We start from the raw sequence: 23,836 nt of genomic DNA, 5'->3' as shown, positions 1-23,836 counted from the left end.
ACTATCAGACGAAGATCATCTGGATTGAACACTGGACTGGTTTAAACTTGACTGGCGAGAACGAGTTCTGTTGTGTTCAATGCAAAAAGCTCAAGAGGTAAACGCTCTCTTGTCAAAATGTTACTAGAGTCTGCAGTTAAAAAAAAACCGAAGCTTTAGATAAAACACAAGTGATCAGTGAAGCTATATAAGTCATAAATCGCACAGCAACATGTCCGTGAGAAAATACCACAAAAGGAATTGCTAACAGGCGCAAATAATCTGGTTCACATTAAAAACAGTTGATGATTTTACGGCTTATTAAAAAGCATCCTGGTGTTCAGCTTCCCTCTGGGACATCGTTATCCGGTCTGAAATTAAAATATGGTGCGAACACCATCAATTCAAAACAGAACCACCACAAATGCAACGCGATGGAGAGCGCTTGGGAAAGCGTCTCTAAGGAATGAAACGATACAAGTGTCTGGTGAGGACCATATAGGATGCAGCAAAACAACTGGAAAGAGCATTCCTTGTTTTCAAACTTCAAAAATAATCTGTCGGAACTGACAAACATGGCTCTTCATGCTACACAAAGGAAACTTTAGGCTGTGACCTCCAGAGAGAGTGGGGCCGTCAGGGGGGTTGATGAAGAACCTGGAAAAATATCCTTGTGAGTCATGAGAGCGGAAGGCCACCGTACATATCGACCTTTATTCTCAGTCACGAACGCAGCCAGTAGCCTGGCGTAAAACGTGTAAATCTGCTGCTTGCGGAGCCCTAATGATGATGGCTTCAACATGAGACCTTTTTCCTCTGAGGTGACAAATACCTCCTCACACCGAACCTTCGCAAAAACTGTGCTCCTCGCACTCGAGAAACCCGACCACTGACATTTATTGGTCGGGAGCCCTGGCTGTGTAACCGAGCGTGAGAATAACTACTGTTACCGAGTAAAATAAACGCTGCACGCAGACCGGATTTATGTCATCTGCTCGAGGTGCAGGGAGGGAAAATTAGGCTGGAGGAAATTGTGACAAGAGTGTGACCCCCCCTCCCCACCCAAACCGATCACTCTGGAGTAAAGGAGAGACATTTTATATTTTAAAGTCATAGGCGTAAGGAAGAGGGGTGAAACAAACAGTGGTGATGCTCATATGCCCTCTGTTATGGATCGTGGGAAGGACGTGCAGAGGACTTTAGAATATACGTGCAATTGCAGGAGAATTGGAAAACTTGACTGAAGTCGACTCCCCTGCTATGATTTCTATTACAGTGAATCAGCGCTACAGTTGCCAACCAGCCGTGAGGAGGATGCGACCGCTGACGTTTACGGTGCTTATGATGCCAACACTGCAGCGCAAAGATCAGCAAGTCTGCAAAAACATTCCAGTTGATACTTCACAAAAAACATTAATTTTTTCGGGGCCACTCGGTTTTCCTGGGAATACGGTTGATAAAGAGTTGCCCACTAATGAGCCCGTGGACTGTGTGAGAGATGGGAAGGACCACACAGCCAGGTACAAATAATATCCTCGAGAACGTGACTCAAGAATGGGGATTAATGGCCCGATGTAGGATGCCCTCTGGGGGGATATATTACATAGCACAGTACTTACACGCACTGTTAAACAGTCAATAAAACATACAAAGAAACCCTGTATCTAATAAGCGCTGGAATGTGTGAAAATTCAACAAATGAAACACTTCTAATTGAATAAAGGTTAATGTAGCTGCCAGCTCGTCTGATGGGCAGTTCATGTGACTGAATGGGAATAAATATGCTTTTTCACATTACTGCGTAGTCAGACCAACGAGCCAATGGAGTCCTGGAAGGAAATTTAAGCTACAATTGATAACAGAATTTAAAAAAGTAATGGAAACATGAGATCAGATGAAACACATTTTTCGTGTGGCCAATCTAAATATAATCAGACAAAATCAGCTGCTGCATGGAATACTGTAAACGCTTGTCTCCGAGAGCATCCTGTCTGTAATTAATGCGGGGCTGCTCTCCGATCGCGGAACAAATGGATATGTGCAGGCTGATTAGAAGAGTTAAACAACAAGCTGGAAGAACAGCAGAGCTCGGCCGCATGTGGCTTTTAGCTTTGGAGTTAAGAGTCTTGGGTGAAAAAAAATGGTAAACGCCCAACAGAAAAAAATTAAAATAATTTTCAGCGAGCCCTATTCAGCTGGAGAATTTCAATTTATCCTAAAATACCTTTCCCATCTTTAGCCAGCTGTAGGAATTTTTTCTTCCGTTTCTTCATAAGTACTTGCCCAGTCTGGGGGGAAAAGCCAAGCTGCCAAAAAGGAGAGCAGCGAGTTCTTTTGGCTGTAGACGCAGTGGTGACAGGTAGAAAGGTAGAGGATTAACGGACTTTTCTCCTTCTCTTTGGATCGTAGCACAAAGGAAACTTCTCTCTGACCCCGTCCTCATGCGTTCTTTGTGTTTGCGTCAGCTGATCAACATGTGCCAACTACATGATGATCATTAGCAATCCGCACCTCAGGTCTGGTGGCTCAGCGAGGTTTTGGCCGATGATCTAGCTGATCAAGGCTCTTAATCACGGCTGTACCAAACATCATCTTTGGGGCTTCGAAGCTTCAGTGAGAAGCGGTGGCACTGAAATGGTTCTTTGATCTCTCTCACACACAATGCATGTATATCGCTACATACATGCACACACGTAGATGAAAAGAGGCTGTCCAAAGGAGAACCTTCTCTTTACGAGCGTGGGTCGTCAGTCAGTAAGAGAAACAGATCTCTCACCGATAGAAAAGGTTGTGTGGTTGTGGAGCACAGAGCCTTCTGACCCGTTCAGCCAGGACGACAACACAAAGTAACAGGAGAAGGATTTTTCCGCCTGTGAATCCCATTTGCTTTGCTAGCAATGTCCAAAGAGAGATGAGGGCAAACATTTGACGAAGGATTCTCCTATATATTGAAAAGAAAATGCCAAATAAAATGTGCAACAATCATATTAAATACATTACGACCATAAAAAAACATATGGAGGCCTATAAACACATGTATAAACTAGAACGGGCACTCGGTAGAGCGCATACCTTCGCATATCACAAGATTGGGCATTGAATTATGAACATTTTGGCATTAGTTGCATACCAATTGGACAAAAATGTATCGTGCTATGGTAAAAAAAAGATTTTGACCTTTCCATGACCTTGACCTTTGACCCGATTGATCCCAAAATCTAATCAAATGGTCCCCGGATAATAACCAATCATCCCACCAAATTCCATGTGATTCAATAAGATTTGACCTGTTCATGACCTTTGACCTTGACCTTTGACCCGATCGATCCCAAAATCTAATCAACTGGTCCCCGGATAATAAACAATCATCCCACCAAATTTCATGCGATTCGGTTCAATACTTTTTGAGTTTTGCGAATAACACGCATACAAATAAATAAATAAATAAACGGCGATCAAAACATAACCTTCCGGCATTTTCAATGCGAAGGTAATAAATGGACCATAGCCAATACCAGACCCGTCTCTGTTGAGACTACCCGTCTAATGACCTTGGCTGATTCAGAACCCGGGACACCCTACACACAGCGCCATCGGTACACTGATAACAACCACTGATAATAAAGATGCATGAGGATTAATGTGGGATCTATTTGAAATAGATAAATAAATACAAATCTGGGGTAACAACGAAAAACTAGAATTGTTGCCTCCACAAACTTTTTCCTATTGGACAATTGTGCAAAATTGTCAATAAATGAATGAATTCCTGAGTTACGGACGTAGAAGTGATCCTGAACCACTTACAGTTCACCATCAGTGCTGATGGCCCATCTAGTCAGAGCACACAATGCCTCTCCAACATCGGACCTTCAGACTGAAAGTGTTGGACAGAAGGAACTTCCACTGCTGTTGCTGTCGTTCGTCTTGTCTGACAGCTGCTAGCCGGTTGTTCTCGTCTAAGCCCACGAGGCTCAGACTCGCTGTACAAAGCAGTAGATGTACGTGGAATCTTTACGAGCACCACGAGGAGCACAGAACCAAACATCAAACTACGGAAGTTGAGAAAAGAAAAAGCTGAAAGTTAATGTGCTGCAGTCAATGAGGAAGACCTTGAAATGACACCACGCATGTTATGTGTACATGCAACTTCAGAAAAGCCGAATTAAGAGTTAATTATCAAGCATACACCTGCATATGTCTTTGGGTTTAAGTGTGGGTGCACGCTTGTCGAGCCCAGGCTCCCAAACGCTGCTTCTTTTATGTGCCTCTGAGCGGCAACAGGCAGCAGTAAATCCCTCCTCGGCTCTCCGACATCAGAGCGAGGAGCCGCAGACTTCACAGGGTTAAATAAATGACACCACTGCACAAACATCGTCGCTTCAGCAGCCTGGCGCGGGCTGCCCCGACCACAGGGCCGGCTCTATAGAGTCCATACTGTACGTTACGGGCATGTGTGTTGAGTGACGGGCGTCCTCTGACAGAAGTTTCCTGTGCGCGACAACACTCCCCACTGTACTGCACCGTGAGCAGGTAGCAGGGCGCACACGGCCCACCTGCTGCGGTCAGAAGGCGCCGACACCTTCACCGAGGTGTTTAAAATGAGTTTCCTGGACAACAAAACCACTTGTTGACGGTGACAAAATGGGAAAGGGAATACATTTAGGACATATTATTTCAACGACTGAATTTAGAGTTATTCAGAGTTACTTCATCTGCAATGTTCCACGTTTAACTCGGCGCTTCTAGAACTGTTGACGCATCAACACGGAAAAATGACTGACGACAATAATTTAGTGGCGGGACAAGGTACTTGATTAAATTGTAGAGCGATGCAGCTGAGCTTATTACAAAGGCTTTAATAAAGAAAAATGTGTAATCTATTTTGGCATCTACGGTGTCATTCTAACAAAAAGAATATTCTCTCTTTAATTTAGACATACTGCAATAAAATGTCTCTATTATGTCTGTTGGTAAACATTCAAAGAACTGGGGATTGTGGCAGCATCAAAGTAACAGTACGTCAGCTAGAAGCACTTGTTGTTGCCCCCGACTGGCTCGGGCTGCTGTTCTCAAGTGTCTGACAACATCATGGCAAGGACTCTACAGAGAAATACGACCTTTTTCTGTACTTTCTCTTAATCTGGTCCGTTTGTTATTGCGTCCCAAGATACAATCAAGGCGATCAAGTCTTGTGAAATTATCAGGTCCCACTCTTTACAGCTCTTTTCCTCTAGGATCATCGGGTCACAGCACCCAAAGGAACACCACCGCCCCCCCTCCCCCCACATCTCTCAATCCCTCACAGTTCGTAGCATCTCTTTATCTGTATACCTCATCTGATAATAACACATTTATAATAACAATCAGTGCCCGTCTGTGGCAAAAACAAGCACCTTAAGTGGACGTAGGTTAAAAAATACCAACGTTTGAGTTGTGGAGCTCCATTGGAGACGACCAATGAGCTGCAGCAGGATCATCTCATGTGAAGCTTTGTGTGAACACTAAATCCCTTTCATTGCTATTGCCACCAATGTGTTTATGTTAGCTAGCCTATAGCACAATTTGGGGGTAAAAACACAAATCAATATGCATCCATTTGCATTTGAATTATTCTCATCGTTGGCTGAATTGATGCAACTTTGTGTTTCTGCAAAGGTAAAAAGAGTGAGCCGACATTTCACCTGAGATTGCAGGAGGAGAACACTAGCTCAGTGGGGTGGGCCCGCCCAACCGCAGGGGGTTGGGTTCGATCCCGCCTCCCATTAGTTGCAAGTCAAAGTGTCTCTGAGCAAGGCTGAACCCCCAGTTGCTTCCGGCGCCCAAACGCAGCCCACCTGCCTTAATAACTAAGGATGGGTTAAATGCAGAGAACTAATTTCCCCTTGGGGATTAATAAAAGTGTATATTCTATTCAGTCTTCAGGGCAGCACAATGTCGTTTATAGGCCTGAAACATTAATCAATTGAACGAGTAATAACCCCATCAACATAGTGTATGCAAAAGAAGAGCAAAGGAATGTATACTAATGCCCAGCTCCCGTCACATCCTGTGAACAGGTCAGAACAGTGACACTCGTAGTTCCAGGTGTCGTCTGTGCACCTGTTGCTTTACCTTTCTTCTGAAGCTGCGCTCTCTCCTTCTGCCGCAGGTCGATCTCCCGGCCCAGGGCCTTCCTCTGCCGCTGCAGTTCACTCCGCAGCACGGCAATGCGCAGCTGCATGCACTCTCGCTCCTTCTTCTGCTCGGAGCGAGACAGAGAGAGAAACCAGAAAAAGAGGATGAAGGGGAAATATTTAGTGTGTGGGCACAGCAATTCTAGTGTTTATTACCCTTTATAATGACCCCCAAATTCCTACCAGCTCCTTCAAAAACAAGCTCTGCTCCCATGTGACATTGATCTCATGCACATCTACTGAGCTCATTCCCGCCGACATGCACCGATATCGATACCGGTTCAAACAGCTGGATCGGTGAAAACGGGGGCCGGTCTATTTAATTCAATGCTTATATGAGATTATACACTGTGATTTTAATTCTTGTGGAGGTTTTTACCAATTTGATGCTGCATCAAAAACGTTTTCATATGAACTGTAATTTCTGTTCAATTGTGGTTTTTTACTGAGTTTCTGGCGTACAATTTATGTCAATAACAATTCAGTGAAATTATAACTATGTTACATTTTGTTCCACACAATGAGAATCCGATTGGTACTCTGTATTGGCCGACACCTACAAATCAGGCATTAGTATCTGGCCTGAAGAAATGGCAGAGAATTCAGAGAACGGGAGGGAGAGAGCTAGCTGGCAGGATAAAAGAGATTCAGCCTTTAATATTCCCACTGCAGTTTGCAAGCAGGGACGGTGGCATTCCCTACACACACACACACACTTAAGATAGTGATTGTGGCCTGCATCAGAGAAAACACAGATATGCTTCTTCTGGTAGACTTCTGAGGGCTTTGCAGTGAAAAACAAAGCGGGGCATCAGTTTGCGGGAGACTGATAGAGCCTCCATCCCGCCCACGTGTCACTCCCTGATGCTCGCATGTTAACCGCCGCTGGCTTTGGCACGAACCGCGAGCCTCCTACACTTTAACTGAGCGACACAGTTGACAAGTGGGTCGGAGCCACGTTGGTGTGTGTGTGTGAGAGAGAGAGAGAGAGAGAGAGAGACTGTAACCGACCCCCAGGGCCCGCCTGACTTGCTGAACATCAAAGAGCAGTGGGGTCAGCTGAGTAAATACGTAGCGGGCGTGGTGGGGGAGCGTGATATAAGCCAGCAGATTAATGGCAGAGTGTGGGTGAGAGGGTGAAAGGGCCATGCGCTTGGGGTTGGTAGCCTCCACTATGTCCCCCACTTTGATGGCTACAACGCCACACAGAAGCATCGGGCTGAGCTCTCTAGAAGGCTCCTGAGAGGAGCCACACAATGCTTCACTCACTCTTACCGTTTTTTCCGACGGAGAGGTGGAGGACGAGGATTATGTGATTTATTAGCTGATGTGAGCTCTGAAAAGTTTTTTTTTTTTAAAGGAATGTTTCACTGAGGGGGAAATATCAGAAGAGTTCTTTGTAAGGGATCCTTTGTGGGGAGGGGGGGGGGGGAATGAAGCCTCAATGTTTTTTGCGAGAAGGCTTGAAAAGGCTATAGTGGGGCTGAATTAATAGGTAGGGTGAAGGTCCGAGGAGAGTAACAACATTTTTTTTTTAAATAGCCGATGAGATCGTGATGGAGAGCAACAGATGTAACAGCTGTCTAAACCTTTATGTTCTGTCACACACACACACACACACACACACACACACACACACACACACACACACACACACACACACACACACACACACACACACACACACACACACACACACACACACACACACACACACACACACACACACACACACACACACACACACACACACACACACACACACACACACACCTTTTCTAACAGCCGAAGGGACGGTTCGATTTTGAAGGGAATGTTTACAATGAACAGAATGTCAAACCTGGAATCAGCACCGCGTTTTCACAGCTGCAGATTCCAAAAATGTTAAATATGCTCCTTTGCTTTTGCTGTGGATCACAGTCGAGGATGTATGACAGGAGGTGGAAACACAAACAGTGGCTTTTTGACAAAGCGTTACTATTTAGGCATTAGGGGGTATTGCTGTCTCCACTTTTTAGTTGAGCCATCCAAACTAATGGATATAGTAGCTGCCCAAAGGTAGAATTACATGTGACATCACTTTACGTTCCAATTACACATGGGGATTTGGGTGAAACGAGCTCTTAAGTCTCACATAAGTATGTTTGTTGTCCGTGTGGAAGCCAATGGGTTCTTTGAAAACATTGACTCTCAATTTGCTTCGCGTATTTATCCGTCTCTCAAAACCTGAAAACGTTTGCATGTTTCTACAATCACATACGCCGATCCAACAGCAACTGCAGCCTCTGAAAATGAGCGAGTACTCAGCCCAAACACTGCTCCCGCTGATTTAAAGGGGGAAAGCTGCAGATGAGCCATAAACTCGCTGCCGATTGGTCGTCGTCGCTCACCCGCTCCGTGCATGTCGTCGTCGTCCTCAGCTTTTCCTCGATCTCCTTCCCGATCTTCTGCACCGTCACTTGGGTCTGCTTGATGGCTCTCTGGGCGGTGTGAAGCCTGGAGGAGGAGGAGAAGTGTTTGTGACCGCACACTGGACCACGAGGACAGCCGCATGGCGACGCTGAGCTTCCAAGAGGCTAGAACAATAGTCATCGTTACGACTGCACCGGTAATTCATTTTATTTGGACTGTTTAGGGAGCATCGCAAGAATCATGACTGTCCCCATGCGGACGACTCGGGTTTGTTATCCCTCCTTGTTCCCTTTCCAAATTTAATGGGGTTGATTCTTTGTCCCAGCCCGACTGCAGAGTCTCCTTAAAACCTTAAAAGTTAATGACAGGTTTTGACATGAAACAAAAGGACTAAAACAATATTGAATTCATCATAATAAAAAGTCTACAGATGAAGGCCTGAAATACCACAAACCACACGTATCACTACGTCTAATCAGCAGTATTTTCTAATAATCTAACCGGAAAGGGAGATCAAAAGTTGTCCAATAGACGTGAACCCATAAGTCCTGGGAGCAGAGACAACCGAGAAAATTAAAAATAACTAATTTAACGATACCACAAAGATGTCACTGTCATCAAGAAGGAAGAGCAACATCAGAGCTTAAATAACAAGCCGGCGCGTTATTGAGACCATCAATCACACGGACAATTCACTTCCAAGTTGGTTTCCCTTAAGTCCCTCCCACCTCCCCCCCTACAGCACCCATGGGACTCGGCAACACAGCTGCAGACAACAATCCCGCGTGGTAGGAGTGACGGAGGACACAAAGGGGGCACTGGCCTTCATACAGCCAGATTGGTTGATAGGTCATTAACTTCTTGATAAATGTCTCAATCCCACTCGGTTACCTTCCTCTCCTGATGAGAGCCAGAAAGACTCAACTATCTGGACCACATATGCGATGAGTCCTTCTTGTTTGCATGTTCTTGCCTCTCCTAGCCCGGGCTTGATAGCGGTAGTAGTTTTCCTAAGCCATGCTTTGAGCCCCAGTGGGTTTATTGTAAGAGGCTTTCTAGCTTGGCGGGCTCATTTTACAAATCCTCGGGGGGCTTTTTTAGTTTGTTATGAAACTCACACACTCACCTCTGGATATTATTGCCTCTTTCTGGCAACTCAAGAAAATATTCTATATACGATATACAGATGTATTGGGGAGGAGTCCTCACAGGATACATTTTTTTCTGCCCACATTTTTTTATCTCAGGTCTCAGGTGACAGCGATGGCCGTTGGAGATAAACATCCGGGACATCAGGGCCTCTCGGTTCCGACAGCTTCAGTTTAGGAGATTGCGATGGCAGAATCTGATCTGCTCTTTCCCCCCCCAGGTGAGAATAGTCATCTCCTCTCCTTTTCACGCATGCTTGCCCCACCCCCACCCCAATACCTGCCCATCAGGCTCTACCACAGCCCGTGGATGGACAGGGGGACAGGGATGCGCAGCAGTTTCATGTCTAGGCAACTGTCCAAAAAACGCCTTCTGGCGAGCCGTGACAACTTTCCTTTTCCAGGTTGACTTACGGCTCTGCCACATGGGATTTGCAGGAAGTTATGACTGAGCCTGTGCACTCAACCCTTGATGCCGATAAACATCTGAAAAACAATAACATCTTCCCTTTTAACCGTGGCACTATGATCCTGCACGGGTGTCGGGTGAAACTTTCAAACTCCCAGATTAGATCTTGAAAATGTGGACTTTTAGGACGAGTAAAAAGCACCCTGATAAAATGTTGAATGTTGATGAAGGATTTACAAATCAACTAAATGAAAGTGGATGAAACTGCTGCATCCTGTGTGTGACAGAGCAGGTCGGTCGGTAGCAGCCAATAAGTAAAATTAGCAATCAGGTGGGAAAAAGAAATGTGCCATTCAAAACGAGCTCTGAGGCGTTTTGTGATAACAGACTGAAGACAATGTGGCGCAATCACACCTCTGCCCGGCACTGAAAAAAGAAAACAAACAAAAGTGCTCAATTTCGCTTGTGAGTCATAGCTAAGGAATGTCAACACATCTGACCACTTGTTATTCACCCCACTGTCTCCCTTTTTTACGTAATGGAAGATAAGATTGCTTTTGTGGTAAGCCGTGTTCACGTGGCAACTCCTACTGGAGGTGTGAGGAAGCAAAAAGAGATCTGGAGAAACGATATGCTTTGGTCCTGAAAACACAAAGAGAGGATAAGGCTTTGCGTGTAATTTGAAAGGTTGGAGTAATGCACACTCCATCAACAAGCTGAGATAACCAGACAGCACCGCGAGGCAAGCGCTACAGGAGCTGGAGAGAGAAGCAAAACAAGAACGAATTGGGCAGCCAGTGAGAATGGAAGGCCAAGCGCTGCAGAGCAATGCATGTCCGAGGGCTTAGCATCCAGATAATGTCATCTCACATTGAAAGAATGAGTCAAAAAAAAATCAAAAAAAATCACGGCCTAAATTGAAACAACAAACCTCCTCTTAAATTATGTACATAGGGGTTTGTTTGGTCTCTGCGTTAGTCCACTCCAGAGGTGTGACACCAAAACAAGAGCATCCCAGGCCGCTTCTCTGCGGGGATTTAAAGCTCAGGCCGTCGGTTTGTTTCTGTAGTTGCTGCTCGAGACCTCCGGGATCAGCCGTACACTCCGAAGCGGCTGCCTAGGTAACGTAGGACCAAAGCAGGGCCCCGCGGCTGGAGAGACCCGGGGCCTTGGTGCGCCCAAACAGCGGTCCAGTGGCCTCTGAGGGGGGCTGCCTTGCCATAAAGCATTATCACCTCGGTAGCTTCGGCGGCGTGAGAGACCGCCCGCGGAGCTCCATGCCTCTGTGCACGGCTTCTGTTGACACATACATAGTGTACATGCATACTCCACATAGGAGCGGACGAAGGCAGATCAGGAAACACGGGCAACATGTGGCTCTGATCACGGGAGGAAAAAAAGAAAGTCTCCGGCTTTTGGCTCCAGGAGTTAGAAACAGGTTTAATCTGCAATGTCACAGCGCTGAGCTGTGAAGGTCGGATCCAGAGTTTACCATGCTTCACATGGGCCACAGGGACGACGGACCTGAACCTTTCAACAGTCGGCGTCTACTTTGTAAACACTGCTGTGCATTTTGCAGTAAGTGCTCGGCTCCTTGCTCTCGAGAGCTGCGAGGAATAACTGAGGGGCCGCTCGAGTGTTTCCTCTTACACGCTTCAATGTGACGTTCAAGAGCACATCAGGCCGTAAAGGATCTTGACCTCTAACCATTCTAAACTGGAACAGTAAACCTCGGTAATGTGATGACAATAAGTCAAGTCTGCCACCGGCCCTGTCAGGTCCGCCTGCCTTTCTCACTGCTCAAACATCAAACCTTTCCCTGGTAAGACAGAGGAGCATACTTCCTCCTATATTAATAAAGTCTACTGGGAAGATTCGCATAATTTTTATTTCTAACAGCTGGATCATCTTTGTCACCGTCTCCTTGGTTTCCTCTCTATCCAGACAAGGAGCCCAGCTCTACTGCATGTCGGAGGCTCAGACTCTATCTCAGCCTGGAAGACTCTGGCAGAGACGAGACTTTGCTGATTGATGATCTGTACTCTCCCTCTTAATCTCTCCGTCTGAGACGTGATGCGTTTGCAAGCCCACGCCGCCGTGTAGCTCATACAGCGACCCACAGAGCCGGGTCTTGTCAACAAGGGTTGAGACAGCAGACAGCGAGTCTGCTGACAAATTGCCGTTGTTAATGGAGAGCAGCGTGCTCTTAGAGAGAGAGAGAGAGAGAGAGAGACACTTTGCACTGGGCAGAGGGACGAGAGTTGGGTGAGAATATCCGTCACTGTGGGCGTCCCAGGTAAACATGCATTAAAAACAAACAAAAAAAGGACAATGACAAAGAAATATAGAAATGACTTTTCACCAGTAGCATGATTAAAAGTCAATACATGGCTAAGCGGCACATAAACGTGTCTGCTAAATATATCCTGTATATCATTGTTCTATGCATGCAACCATGTAAGTGAGTCAATAACACAAGCAGAGATTTCCACACCAAGCACGGCTCCACGAGCAGGACTTTGAAAAAGGGTCAGCAACTGAATGGTGTAATAATAATCCCTATTGGAGTGTTCAGTGTCTGATGAATCATTCTACAGAACATAATCATAAACTATGTGCATATGAGCACGCCGAGCCAAGGAACAACTCTGACAGGGGTGAGGAGCAGCAGGCAGAGCGTTGTGTGGGAAGAAGGGGGATCAATGCGACTGTGTTAGACTCCACAAAGTCCCAGAGGGTGTTGATAGAAGAAGAGGATGTGGAGGAAAGCTGCAATAATAAAAAAGGAGCAAGAGCAGAGGTCATAAAAGTTATGATTCAAACTGGGATTCAAACTTTTTTTTCTTTCTGCTGCAAGCTGCTGGGGAGGCAACCGTATCCTCTCATTCAAACACAAACCATGACCACTTCTGGATGAGGGAGTGCTGTTTAAGTTCAGCCGGCTTTGGCATGACTCCCCTTTTCATGATGCTGCAACGGCCTATTTACTTCTTATAAGAGGAGAATGTCAGCAGAAGCCTTTGTAATGCTCCTAATGACAGGATCATTATATTATTTTGGACACGTCGAACTTTCACATGCATCTTTACTTAGCTTAAACAGCGTGTAATTACGCCGTTTTGTAAAACGGCCATGATCACAGGATTTTCCTCTGGGGAAGCCCTCCTGATGCCAAAAGCAGCGTTTGCATCCTACCGCATTTAAATATAAACGTGGAACGGCAAGGCCATGCTTGTCAACAGATGCCTGGACTGCCTCGTGTCGTTCTCTTAATTTCTGCCCCAGGGTTCCCCTTCTAACGAGGGTGACGGTTGATTTGTTTTGACAGAAAATCTCGTCTCCTTCCTGTGGTGTTAATTTTAATTGCATTTCTTTTCCCACCCCCCAGTCAGAAGTGAGTACTTTAACTCTAATCACAAATCTGACGCTGGGTAGACTGCTCAAAATGTTCCATATATTTGTCCCATCATTCCCAACAAAGACTACAGGCTTTCCAGAAGAGCTGCCCTGACGGCGGGATTAAAATGTCGGCTTTCCTGTGGCGCCATCTGCTGGAACACAAATACTTAAAGGAAAAAAATGAAAAACACATCAGAGAACGTCTTGTCACGTGACCAAAAAAAAGACTAAATAAAAGATCTAATTGATGAATAAATCAAACATACTCTGGAGCATTCTTTGTCAGGAGTTGAAATCCACTGGAGTAAAGGTTGCTGCATTGTAGTAATGTAATGACTCCTGATATGAAAACGTGATGTGAAGATGATTCATGGAACCTTACCTGAGCAGAGAGAAAACACTGTAGGAGTTCCTGACTGAACTCTGGTCGACCTGAAGCAGACTGTTTTTCTTCCGCTGCAACGGGTCCTGCAACAGCCACAAGTGAAGTGTTTCAGTGCAGGGGCCAAACAGCGTGTGAATAAAGCTAATGAGATTCGCACCAGGTATACCATCGTGATGCGGCGCTCTGGGAAAATGGACAAAAAAGGGGCTGTACCTTATGATCAAAGTCAGCCACATAGTAGCCGTCGTTCAGCCCGAATATTATCTCGTTGGGATTCCGGGATCGAATCTGCGGACAAAGAGACGACAGCAGAGGCTCATTGTTTGCGAGACCGGGAGAACAAACAGCGGGCATCTGTCAGTGCATGAGAGTGTGCGATCCGTTTACGAGCTTTTCAAAGTGGCCTGGCACACACAGACAATGGCTTTGAGTGCTTTTACTGCATTTTACACAAATAGGACTCGGAACTCGTTCGGCCCTCGGAGGACGGGCGCCTCGATGTGAGCAAATGCAACATGCGTTTGCTCACATCTTCTCAGTTTAACACAGGGGTCCCCAAACTTTTTCCTGTGAGGGCCACATAACGTTTGCCTTGTCTGATGGAGGGCCAGCCGGAGAAGGGGGAGTGAGAAGTGAGAGTGCTCACCTGTGCGCCGCATCACGGCTGAGTGGTGCGCGCATCACCACGCCGCTGTGGCTGCGTGCAGACAGCATTTAACGGAGCAGCGTGCACCTGATCGCTCTTTAATGTAGTATCGATACTAAAAATATGGGGAATTACAGAGTGGCGGGTGGAGATTTCACCCTGTTATAATAGTAGGGATAACACTGGAGTTGATAAGCGTGTCTTCTTGTCTGATCAATACGCAACTGTGAGGTGCGCGAATGGACCGAGCGGCCAGCTGCTGATCACTCACTCAACAGCCCGACTTGCACGAGCAGACGGTACGCGCGCAGCTCGCAACATTTTTTTTGAGAGCACCGAAGACTCATTTTGACCCAGGAAAAATCCTGGATGCGCGCGCCACTCGCTGTGAGTGCATGCACGTGCAGACAGCATTTAACAGAGCGAAGCAGCGCGTGCGCTCTGATCGCTCTTTTAATGAAGTATCGATTCTAAAAATATGCTAAATCACATCGTTTTTAACGTACGGGTACTTTGTTAGTATCGCTACACCGTGCAGCGTGACGGCAGCAGATGTAGTGGGCTAACATTCAAGCTAACCTAACTTCCCAAACGCTGTGGACATCTGAACGCTGATTGGCCGAGTAGCGACACGTCCCATCAAAGATGTTCTATTGCAAAGAGCACCACTTCACATTTTCTCCGCGTCTCACTGCAATCTCAACGGCAGCGGGCCAGGTGAAAAAAATAATAAATCGGAACGCGTCTCTGGTATTGTTCAGGGGGCCGGTCCAAATGGGGAGGCGGGCCGTAGTTTGGGGACCACTGGTTTAACACCATCTACCCTGGTGAGTGGTATTGCAACGTAACGGTTAATTACTCCACAGATGTTTTCCTTGTGTGTGCTATGTCCAAGGTCAAACTGAAACTCTCTTTTCAAAAAACTGGGACGCAGCAACTATAAGATACTGTAAACCAGCCGCTAAGGAAGGAGAACTTTGCAGAGTTTGGACTTCAGACAGTAAAACAATTACTTGTTGCGGTTTCTGATCAGATTTGGCCTGACTTGCTGTCGACCATGTGAACAAGTGGCAGCTGTGTTAACAAACATCCCTTTGCATCCTGCACACACATCCTACAGCACGTGTAGTTGCTGACCTGCTGTCCAGTGTATCTGAGGCCATCCAGGTTGACCTTCCATTCGATGAGGAGCTGGTACCGTTCCTCCTGTCCTCCCCAGATCCTCACCACGAAGCAAGACACTGAGGTGTCCAGGAGGTCCGGCAGCATGCCGAAGTCCAGGCTCCGCCAGGTTGGATTCTGACGGACACACACGTGATGATTTGCTGATACTTGGTGAGGACACAGTAGAGTAAGAGCACATAAATACCCAACATTACAGCTGAGGAGCACAATAACTGATGTAATCATGAAAGAAATAATCATACGTAAGCTTCAACTAAAGCTACACTTTATGTCAGACAAGTAAAAACAATTCAAGAGTATTTTTGTGGGCATGCTGAAGTTTGTATAATTTTTAAGCGGTGCCTCTGTCAAACTCAATGTTATAATGTGATCCTTATAGATTGCAGAGTAATTGAATCAATCTGTTCTTTGTTAACCTTAACGTTTTGATCTCTGCGTCCTTGAACTTCCAGACTGACAGAACCGAGTACCGGCTCTACAAAGCACTGCAGTCATTTACATCATTCAATTATGTATCATTTCCCTCCATCGAAGAGAAGGGAAAAAAATCAAATCTCTGGCTTGTACGGAACACTTTTAAGAGCAGGCAGGGGAGGAATGTCAAAAGCAGAAGTAAAATCCACAGGTTAGGGGGAGGGTAGAAAACAAATCTAGTGAGAGTCAGCAGCAGAAGCAACAGGGGCACGGCCGTTAGAACGGAAACAGGAAGACAGACAGGAAACGTTTCCCAGAGACAGAGGACTAGAGGACTAGAGGACGAGCGGCAGCAAGGATGTTAAATTCAACAGGAGGAAGTTGGGCCGTGAAAGAAAGACGACAGAGGAGTCCCGCCTCTCTGCCAAGGGCGAACGAGCAGCGGGCCTGGAAAGCAGCTTAGCGCATGACTCGGCAGCAAGCCCAACAGCAATGGCTCGCTCTCCTCGTGTTGCTCCTTTAGCTTCACGCAGAGCTGCATCTGCCGTCCAAATATATAGAATTCATGTTCGGGTTAGTCAACGAAGCATGTTTCAGCATTTAAGGAAGCCGATAGCGAGACAACAAGTTGGCTAAATGTGCGATTGGCAGATAGGCAGCCGGTAAGAAAGGCCGCAATGTGATGACAGCATCCTGATCTACTCCCAGGAGGCAGACGTGGACAGTTTGATGGTTTAAGGAGGCGCACTCACCAGCGAGTCCCGTATGACTTCACTCTTGTAAAAATCTAAAAAGAAAACAAAGAACATACATGAAAAGAAGTTTGGGGAAATTTCATGTGCAACCAACACGGTTAAATCTAACCTAAAATATAATCGACAAAAGTTCCGCTTTAATTTGTGAACCTAGGTCAGTTTCTGATCGGAGGCCATAGTGTCGTCTGGAGTAAACACAGCGAGGACACCACGCTGACTTTTAGGGATGATCGACGTGTTCTCATTCACAGCTGGGAGAAGTACTTTTAAAAAATAATCAATAGGAAAACTTTTTTTTAATTTTTATTACTCCCGCAGAACAGAGACGTTCACATGTTTCATTTCATTTATTTATTTATTTGTACAGGGGCCGTACACATTAACCAACCCAGGGGTAAATGTGTCAGTCTTAGCTAAGGCTAAATGTTCAATGTCCATGCAACAAAAAAATGAAAACTGATGACACTATGAGCTCAGGGAGACTCATCTTGTGTGTGTAGATGCTAAATTCATTTCATGAAAGCATTGCAAAAGGATATAAGTTCTATTTCATTTTATTATAAATTCCTTTTTGTTTTCCTATTCCCGGAGAGAGGCAATAACATTTGTGTTTAAGCCGCTTACTGAATTGCTTTAAAACATAATACACAGTGCAAACTTTTTTAGACTCGTATATAAAGCCATTTGGGATGACCACCTTAGCTTCAGTAAATGAGTTCATTGGGCATGTGGAGTGGTAGCCTGAGAAGAAGTATAGTGTGCATCGTAAACGTTGATGCGTTTTACATGTGAGCTTGTAGAAAACACGTACAGCCCGTACATACTGTAGAAGAGCACAAGGCTGGAAGGTGCGTGTGGTGTCAACACTGACCTCTAGATATGCGGTCCCCTATACAGAGGTGGAGGGTGAAGTAAGTGTCCAGCAGTGGGGAACCATTCTTGTTGACAATGTTTCTGGCCGCGATGCTCCGGAGATGACGCAATCTTCTCTGTTGGGTCGGCGGAGAGAGGGGAGGAAGGGGGGGGGGGGGGATAGAGAATAAAGAACAGATATCAGGGGGCTGCTGTGTTCAGTTTCATTCCGATCAAGTGACGCTTGCAGGCAAATACTTTCGAGACAAATTCCTGACTGGGTCACAGGACAAGTGGAAAGTCATGCCTTTGGGTCAATGGTGTACCTCATTCTCCATTCGATACATAGTCAGCTTAAAATAGCAGTAATGTATCGTGCACATAGGCACCAGCTGTGACCGTCTGCTGGATGTGAGCTCAAATAATGGTGGCGTTACATATTCACGGCTGACTGAAGTAGCCTGTTCACTCAGGCAGGCATGACAGTCACGCGAGGTGTGTCAACACTTTTAGCTCGAAAGTTATTAATCAAAGAATCTACAAATCTAAATGAGCCAATTACAAATTATTTAAATTGTCTCCGTCCATGCAAAATAAGTCAGTTTATCTTTAAGCCAGCCTACCGGGGATGCACAGTAAAGACTCATTATAGAATTTTTTTTAAACAATCGACCAACATCTGCGTTGTTTTTATATACACCGCTTCCAAAACCCTTCATGGGTCCACTTCAGTCAAAATATAATATCTTTGTTATCTGCGTGTGTGTGTGTGTGTGTGTGTGTGTGTGTGTGTGTGTGTGTGTGTGTGTGTGTGTGTGTGTGTGTGTGTTCACAAGAGGCAAACGAGAGATGCCATTTCGCAAGTTCCACGTCACCCGGGCACAACTTCTTTCTTGACCAGCAGACCTCTCCTCCTGCAGTCATACTGAGACTTAATCCGAATCATGAGATTACTTATTAAGATTACGGGGCTCGCAAACAAAAACCCTGATTGTTCCAGGAACTTTTAACCCCCTCCCTTCCTTAAAAATGTTAGTGCACATTTCTGAAATGGGCTCATGTGGACCACAGGCAGAGAGGAACAGTTGGTATGAAACAACACTAAACCACACTAATAGCATAACAGACTAAACAGGTTTAATGCAAATATCTCCAATCGTTCTCCGCAGTGATCCAAATGCTGCGATGGTGTACGGTATGTGAAAAAGAGATTAGCTGGTCACAAGCCAACGTAACGCGTGAACACACGGACAGCCCGTTTTCCTCACAAAGCAGTCACGGCCTTCAGGCTGTGCTGCCGTCTGCCCTCATTGACTGTTCGCTGGTTGAGCTGAAGCTAATGAACGGGTCAGAGTGATGTCACAGCATCAGGTGTTCACGGAGGCAGGCGGGCAGAGGAACGTCCAGGCTACGAAGTAGAGCAGAAGTCAAATCGAGGCTTGAGGTAAACACATATAGTAAGAGGTAGTTGTTCCGCTTGTTCTTTGGGATGAGACAAATTCAATAGGAACATCACAGAAAGACATTATATTATGAGTACTCGTGAAAGACTTGGTTGTGTAACCCCTCCATTGTCGCTAAGAGCTGAGGGGACTAGGTTGTGCTCGGGGCCAGCTTGACTAATAACAGACTGTTTGATTCAATATTTAGGGAATAAAGTTACAAGCAGTTATCTTCATTGTCACATTGTACAAACAAGTTGGAATTCAACTTCACAGGATAGATAAGCAGGGTTTTTCCTGGGTCACAATGGGTCTTCGGTGCTCCCAAAAAAAAAATTTGCGTCGAAGCTCTGCCGTGATGCGCGCACACAGGTGAGCACACCTCAGTGTTAAATTAAGTTTAGGACACCAACATGGCTAGCGACACTAGTCCCGCCCCCCTGAAGCTCTAAACTTAGGGAAAACACTGAACTTGATTACTATTGATCAAAACAGAACGAGGGTTCGGCTATAGCCGACTTGAAACATACTATTGAGAACATATTCGCTGACATGCACGTAATAAACACTTTTTTTTATTTTTTTCCATCCCGGACTTTTTTTTGCCTTAGGCGCTCGGGATTTGTCAAAGGCGTTCGGGAAAACGGCTTAGGCGCTCGCCCAAATTTTCTCTATGCAGGAAAAACCCTGGATAAGGATACATTCCAAACTCAGAAAAATAATTCGGAGCACAGCGTCATAAAAATAATTAATCTCTAAATCTCTAATAACAGCAAACTTTATGGTAACAACTTTGTTACTATGCAAAATACCCATGAAACTAGTAATTACCTTCGCATTGAAAATGCCGGAAGGTTATGTTTTGATCGCCGTGTATTTATTTATTTATTTATATGCGTGTTATTCGCAAAACTCAAAAAGTATTGAACCGAATCGCATGAAATTTGGTGGGATTATTGTTTATTATCCGGGGACCAGTTGATTAGATTTTGGGATCGATCTGGTCAAAGGTCAAGGTCAAAGGTCATGAACAGATCAAATCTTCTTGAATCACATGGAATTTGGTGGGATGATTGGTTATTATCCGGGGACCATTTGATTAGATTTTGGGATCAATCAGGTCAAAGGTCACGGTCAATGTCATGGAAAGGTCAAAATCTTTTTTTTTTACCATAGCACGATACATTTTTGTCCAATTGGCATGCAACTAATGCCAAAATGTTCATAATTCAATGACCAATCTTGTGATATGCGAAGGTATGCGCTCTACCGAGTGCCCGTTCTAGTTTGAAATGCAATGGTCACAGCACCATACCTTTGCCATAGGAGATCAATCATGTGAGGGAGCACAGGAAACATAGATAGAACTAGAACGGGCACTCGGTAGAGCGCATACCTTCGCATATCACAAGATTGGGCATTGAATTATGAACATTTTGGCATTAGTTGCATGCCAATTGGACACAAATGTATCGTGCTATGGTAAAAAAAAGATGTTGACCTTTCCATGACCTTGACCTTTGACCCGATTGATCCCAAAATCTAATCAAATGGTCCCCGGATAATAACCAATCATCCCACCAAATTCCATGTGATTCAAGAAGATTTGACCTGTTCATGACCTTTGACCTTGACCTTTGACCCGATCGATCCCAAAATCTAATCAACTGGTCCCCGGATAATAAACAATCATCCCACCAAATTTCATGCGATTCGGTTCAATACTTTTTTAGTTCTGCGAAAGATTTTGACCTGTTCATGACCTTTGACCTTGACCTTTGACCCAATCGATCCCAAAATCTAATCAACTGGTCCCCGGATAATAAACAATCATCCCACCAAATTGCATGCGATTCGGTTCAATACTTTTTGAGTTTTGCGAATAACACGCATACAAATAAATAAATACACGGCGATCAAAACATAACCTTCCGGCATTTTCAATGCGAAGGTAATAACAGCTCAACTGCATATTTAAAAGTTCCAGTTCATTTAAATACAAAAGAGAAGCAATGTTTTTGAGTTTTCTTTTTACCTTCGCATTGAAAATGCGGAAGGTTATGTTTTGATTGCCGTGTATTTATTTATTTGTATGAGTGTTATTCGCATAACTCAAAAAGTATTAAACCGAATCGCATGAAATTTGGTGGGATGATTGGTTATTATCCGGGGACCATGTGATTAGATTTTGGGATCGATCGGGTCAAAGGTCAAGGTCATGAAAAGGTCAAAATCTTCTTTTTACCATAGCACGGTCAATTTTTATCCAATTGGCATGCAACTAATGCCAACATGTTCATAATTCAATGCCCAATCTTGTGATATGCGAAGGTATGCGCTCTACCGAGTGCCCGTTCTAGTTTGTATATGTTTTAAGTCTCTGGGATTGATAGAAATAAATAGAATTTCAGCGGAGATAAATATTTCAAATGTGAGCTTTGAGGAGCACACCTTCCTCCACATAAGGACGGCTGGAGAAAGACACATTTTCAAAGCTCGACACATAAAACTGAACTTGCATATACCACATGACAAGAGAGAACGCATGTGTGTTTGTTTTGTAGTTTGGGTAAACAGATCCTTTGAAGCAAGTGGGTATAGACAGAACGTTTAGAACATTTTATGCCAGATCTTCATACTCAGTAGTTGCCACAAGAATGTCACCATGCTAAATACAGCACATCGGATATTCAAACATTACCCTTGAAAAATATACATATTGTATATTTAATCTAATTTAATAATGAATAACAATAATAAATGCCGGGGCAATATACAATGTCATGTTTTCCCCATCAATATGTAAACTGCTTAGAATAACTCACGCCATATGGAGAATGTAATCTAACCACATCTTTGCAGTGACTGGAGCAACATAACGCAGGGGCTTCCTTCCTGTACATACAGGGATTATTGATGTGCACTAAAGTGGTTTGATGTAGGCTTTTAGCTGAAACAAGTCCATTGCTGCATATAGTTAGATGCTTCACTCGTGGAATATTGAGTGCCGATCAGGTTTTGGCCCTTTAAGCTGCGCAAAAGTTATGTTTCTAAGCCTGAAATACTTCCAACAATGCATATTTCTCACCTGAAATCAATATCCAACTACTGCTGAAAATGACAGTGACGTGCTGGAATGAGTGTCTCCGAGGGGATGAGTTTACACTGAGGTCGGTGGCCCTCGTGAATGACCTGACAACTGTTTTACATGTCGTTTCCAAATGAATGAACGAATGAAAAAGACATGTCCCTTCCCCAGAAAGCACACACAACATGTGCTCCTGGCCTTTTTATTCACCATGCATCACTAAAATACCTGCATGAGCAAATACAACATCAGTTATTATGCCTGAGCTGTCACCTGCGTGCTGACACGACGCCAAGTTAAGTTGCCATGAGCAAAAGCACACTAGCTTCGAAGACAATTAAGCGTGTTCAAAGTACACTTTCATTTTTTTCTTCTCAAAATTGGGTAACACGCTCACAAAAGAGCTGGGGTCAGAAACGCTGAACACGAGCCCAGCAGGTGGTCAGCGCCTCGCGTGACAGTCCAGTTATTCATGTACAGTAAGCTAGCTAACTGCAAGCTATCAGCTGCTAACTCGCTAGCTCGCCTGACAGGCCCGCCGTGGTGCTCCAGGTAGCGGTTGTAACTGGCGTTAAACTAGCACACAATACGCTGAGGCGGCCCAGTCAAAGTCTCCCCGTGTCATTTCAAAAGCAGTGGGCTCGGGGGCTTTGCATTTACCTGCTGGGACGTGAGCTCTACGTGTAGTGCTCGTGAGGATGAAGCTCCAGAGTTGGTGACAGAGGCGGCGGGGATGGCAAGAACCCGACCGGTGATGGAGTTCATCCTCCTGTCGGCACCGAGCGGGTCCCCCTCATTCAACAAAACAACCCGTCTGCAAAGCTCCAGGCAACCAGCAGAGGCACACAGACCCGGCTCTGCGCGTCGGTACAGCGTTACACCAGCTGTCAGCTAACCCAACGGGACGTAAACAAAGTACAGGCGATTTCGCTACACTTGGTTCGGAAATCCGTCTCCGGTTTAGAGGCGCGACGTCAAGGCTTCTGATTGGCTCAAGGCGACGTCCGTCACGTCAAGGCGGCTCCTTACACTGAAAACTCGTGTTCCTATTGGTTGTATTGTCTGGTTTTCGACCAGGATGGGGACGACTTCCGTTGAAATCTGTGAAAGCTGCAAAATATAAGGAAATTGCACAGAACAGCGTGACCTGTAAGTGACAGTTGAAAGGTGGCTCCCAGACAATTTATCACATCGAATCTTCATTGTTGGTTAAAAAAGTGAAACTTCTACAATGTATGTTGTACTGGCCACGAAGGGGCTCTGATCCACTTTATGTCACTGATTTCCAAGTCGTTATCAGAGGAAGATAGAGGAAGTACGGAAACGGGGGTAAAAGTGTCAGTGTAAAATGACTCCATAACATGTAAAAGTACTGCATTTTAAATTGATACTTAAAAATATAAAAAAGTAGATAAAAGTACTTATTTAAACAAACAAATAACTTTAAACTTTCAGAGTGTTGTACATATATGTCAGTCTTAAAATATTATTGAATTATTACTGTTAAATATGTAACAATGTATCATATTTATAAACTGATTATATG

General features: G+C 45.0%; 1 protein-coding gene across 1 annotated transcript in view; it reads right to left on the bottom strand.

Annotated features, from left to right (window-relative positions):
- Positions 1-23,583, bottom strand: part of uvrag (UV radiation resistance associated gene) — an 84,337-nt gene extending 60,754 nt beyond the window's left edge. The window contains exons 1-8 of the mRNA XM_056443074.1: positions 22,951-23,583; positions 17,780-17,897; positions 16,906-16,940; positions 15,692-15,853; positions 14,122-14,196; positions 13,906-13,991; positions 8,546-8,651; positions 6,094-6,220 (exon numbers count right to left, since the gene is read on the bottom strand). Coding sequence (XP_056299049.1) covers positions 6,094-6,220; positions 8,546-8,651; positions 13,906-13,991; positions 14,122-14,196; positions 15,692-15,853; positions 16,906-16,940; positions 17,780-17,897; positions 22,951-23,055 — 814 coding nt within the window. The 5' untranslated portion in view covers positions 23,056-23,583. The remainder of the gene's footprint in view (positions 1-6,093; positions 6,221-8,545; positions 8,652-13,905; positions 13,992-14,121; positions 14,197-15,691; positions 15,854-16,905; positions 16,941-17,779; positions 17,898-22,950) is intronic.
- Between the last annotated feature and the right edge of the window lie 253 nt (positions 23,584-23,836).

Source organism: Pseudoliparis swirei, chromosome 3, assembly GCF_029220125.1.
Source record: "Pseudoliparis swirei isolate HS2019 ecotype Mariana Trench chromosome 3, NWPU_hadal_v1, whole genome shotgun sequence".
NCBI classification, from domain to species: Eukaryota; Metazoa; Chordata; class Actinopteri; order Perciformes; family Liparidae; genus Pseudoliparis; species Pseudoliparis swirei.
Note: the sequence above shows the minus strand (reverse complement) of the source record. Positions and strands in the feature narration are given on the sequence as shown.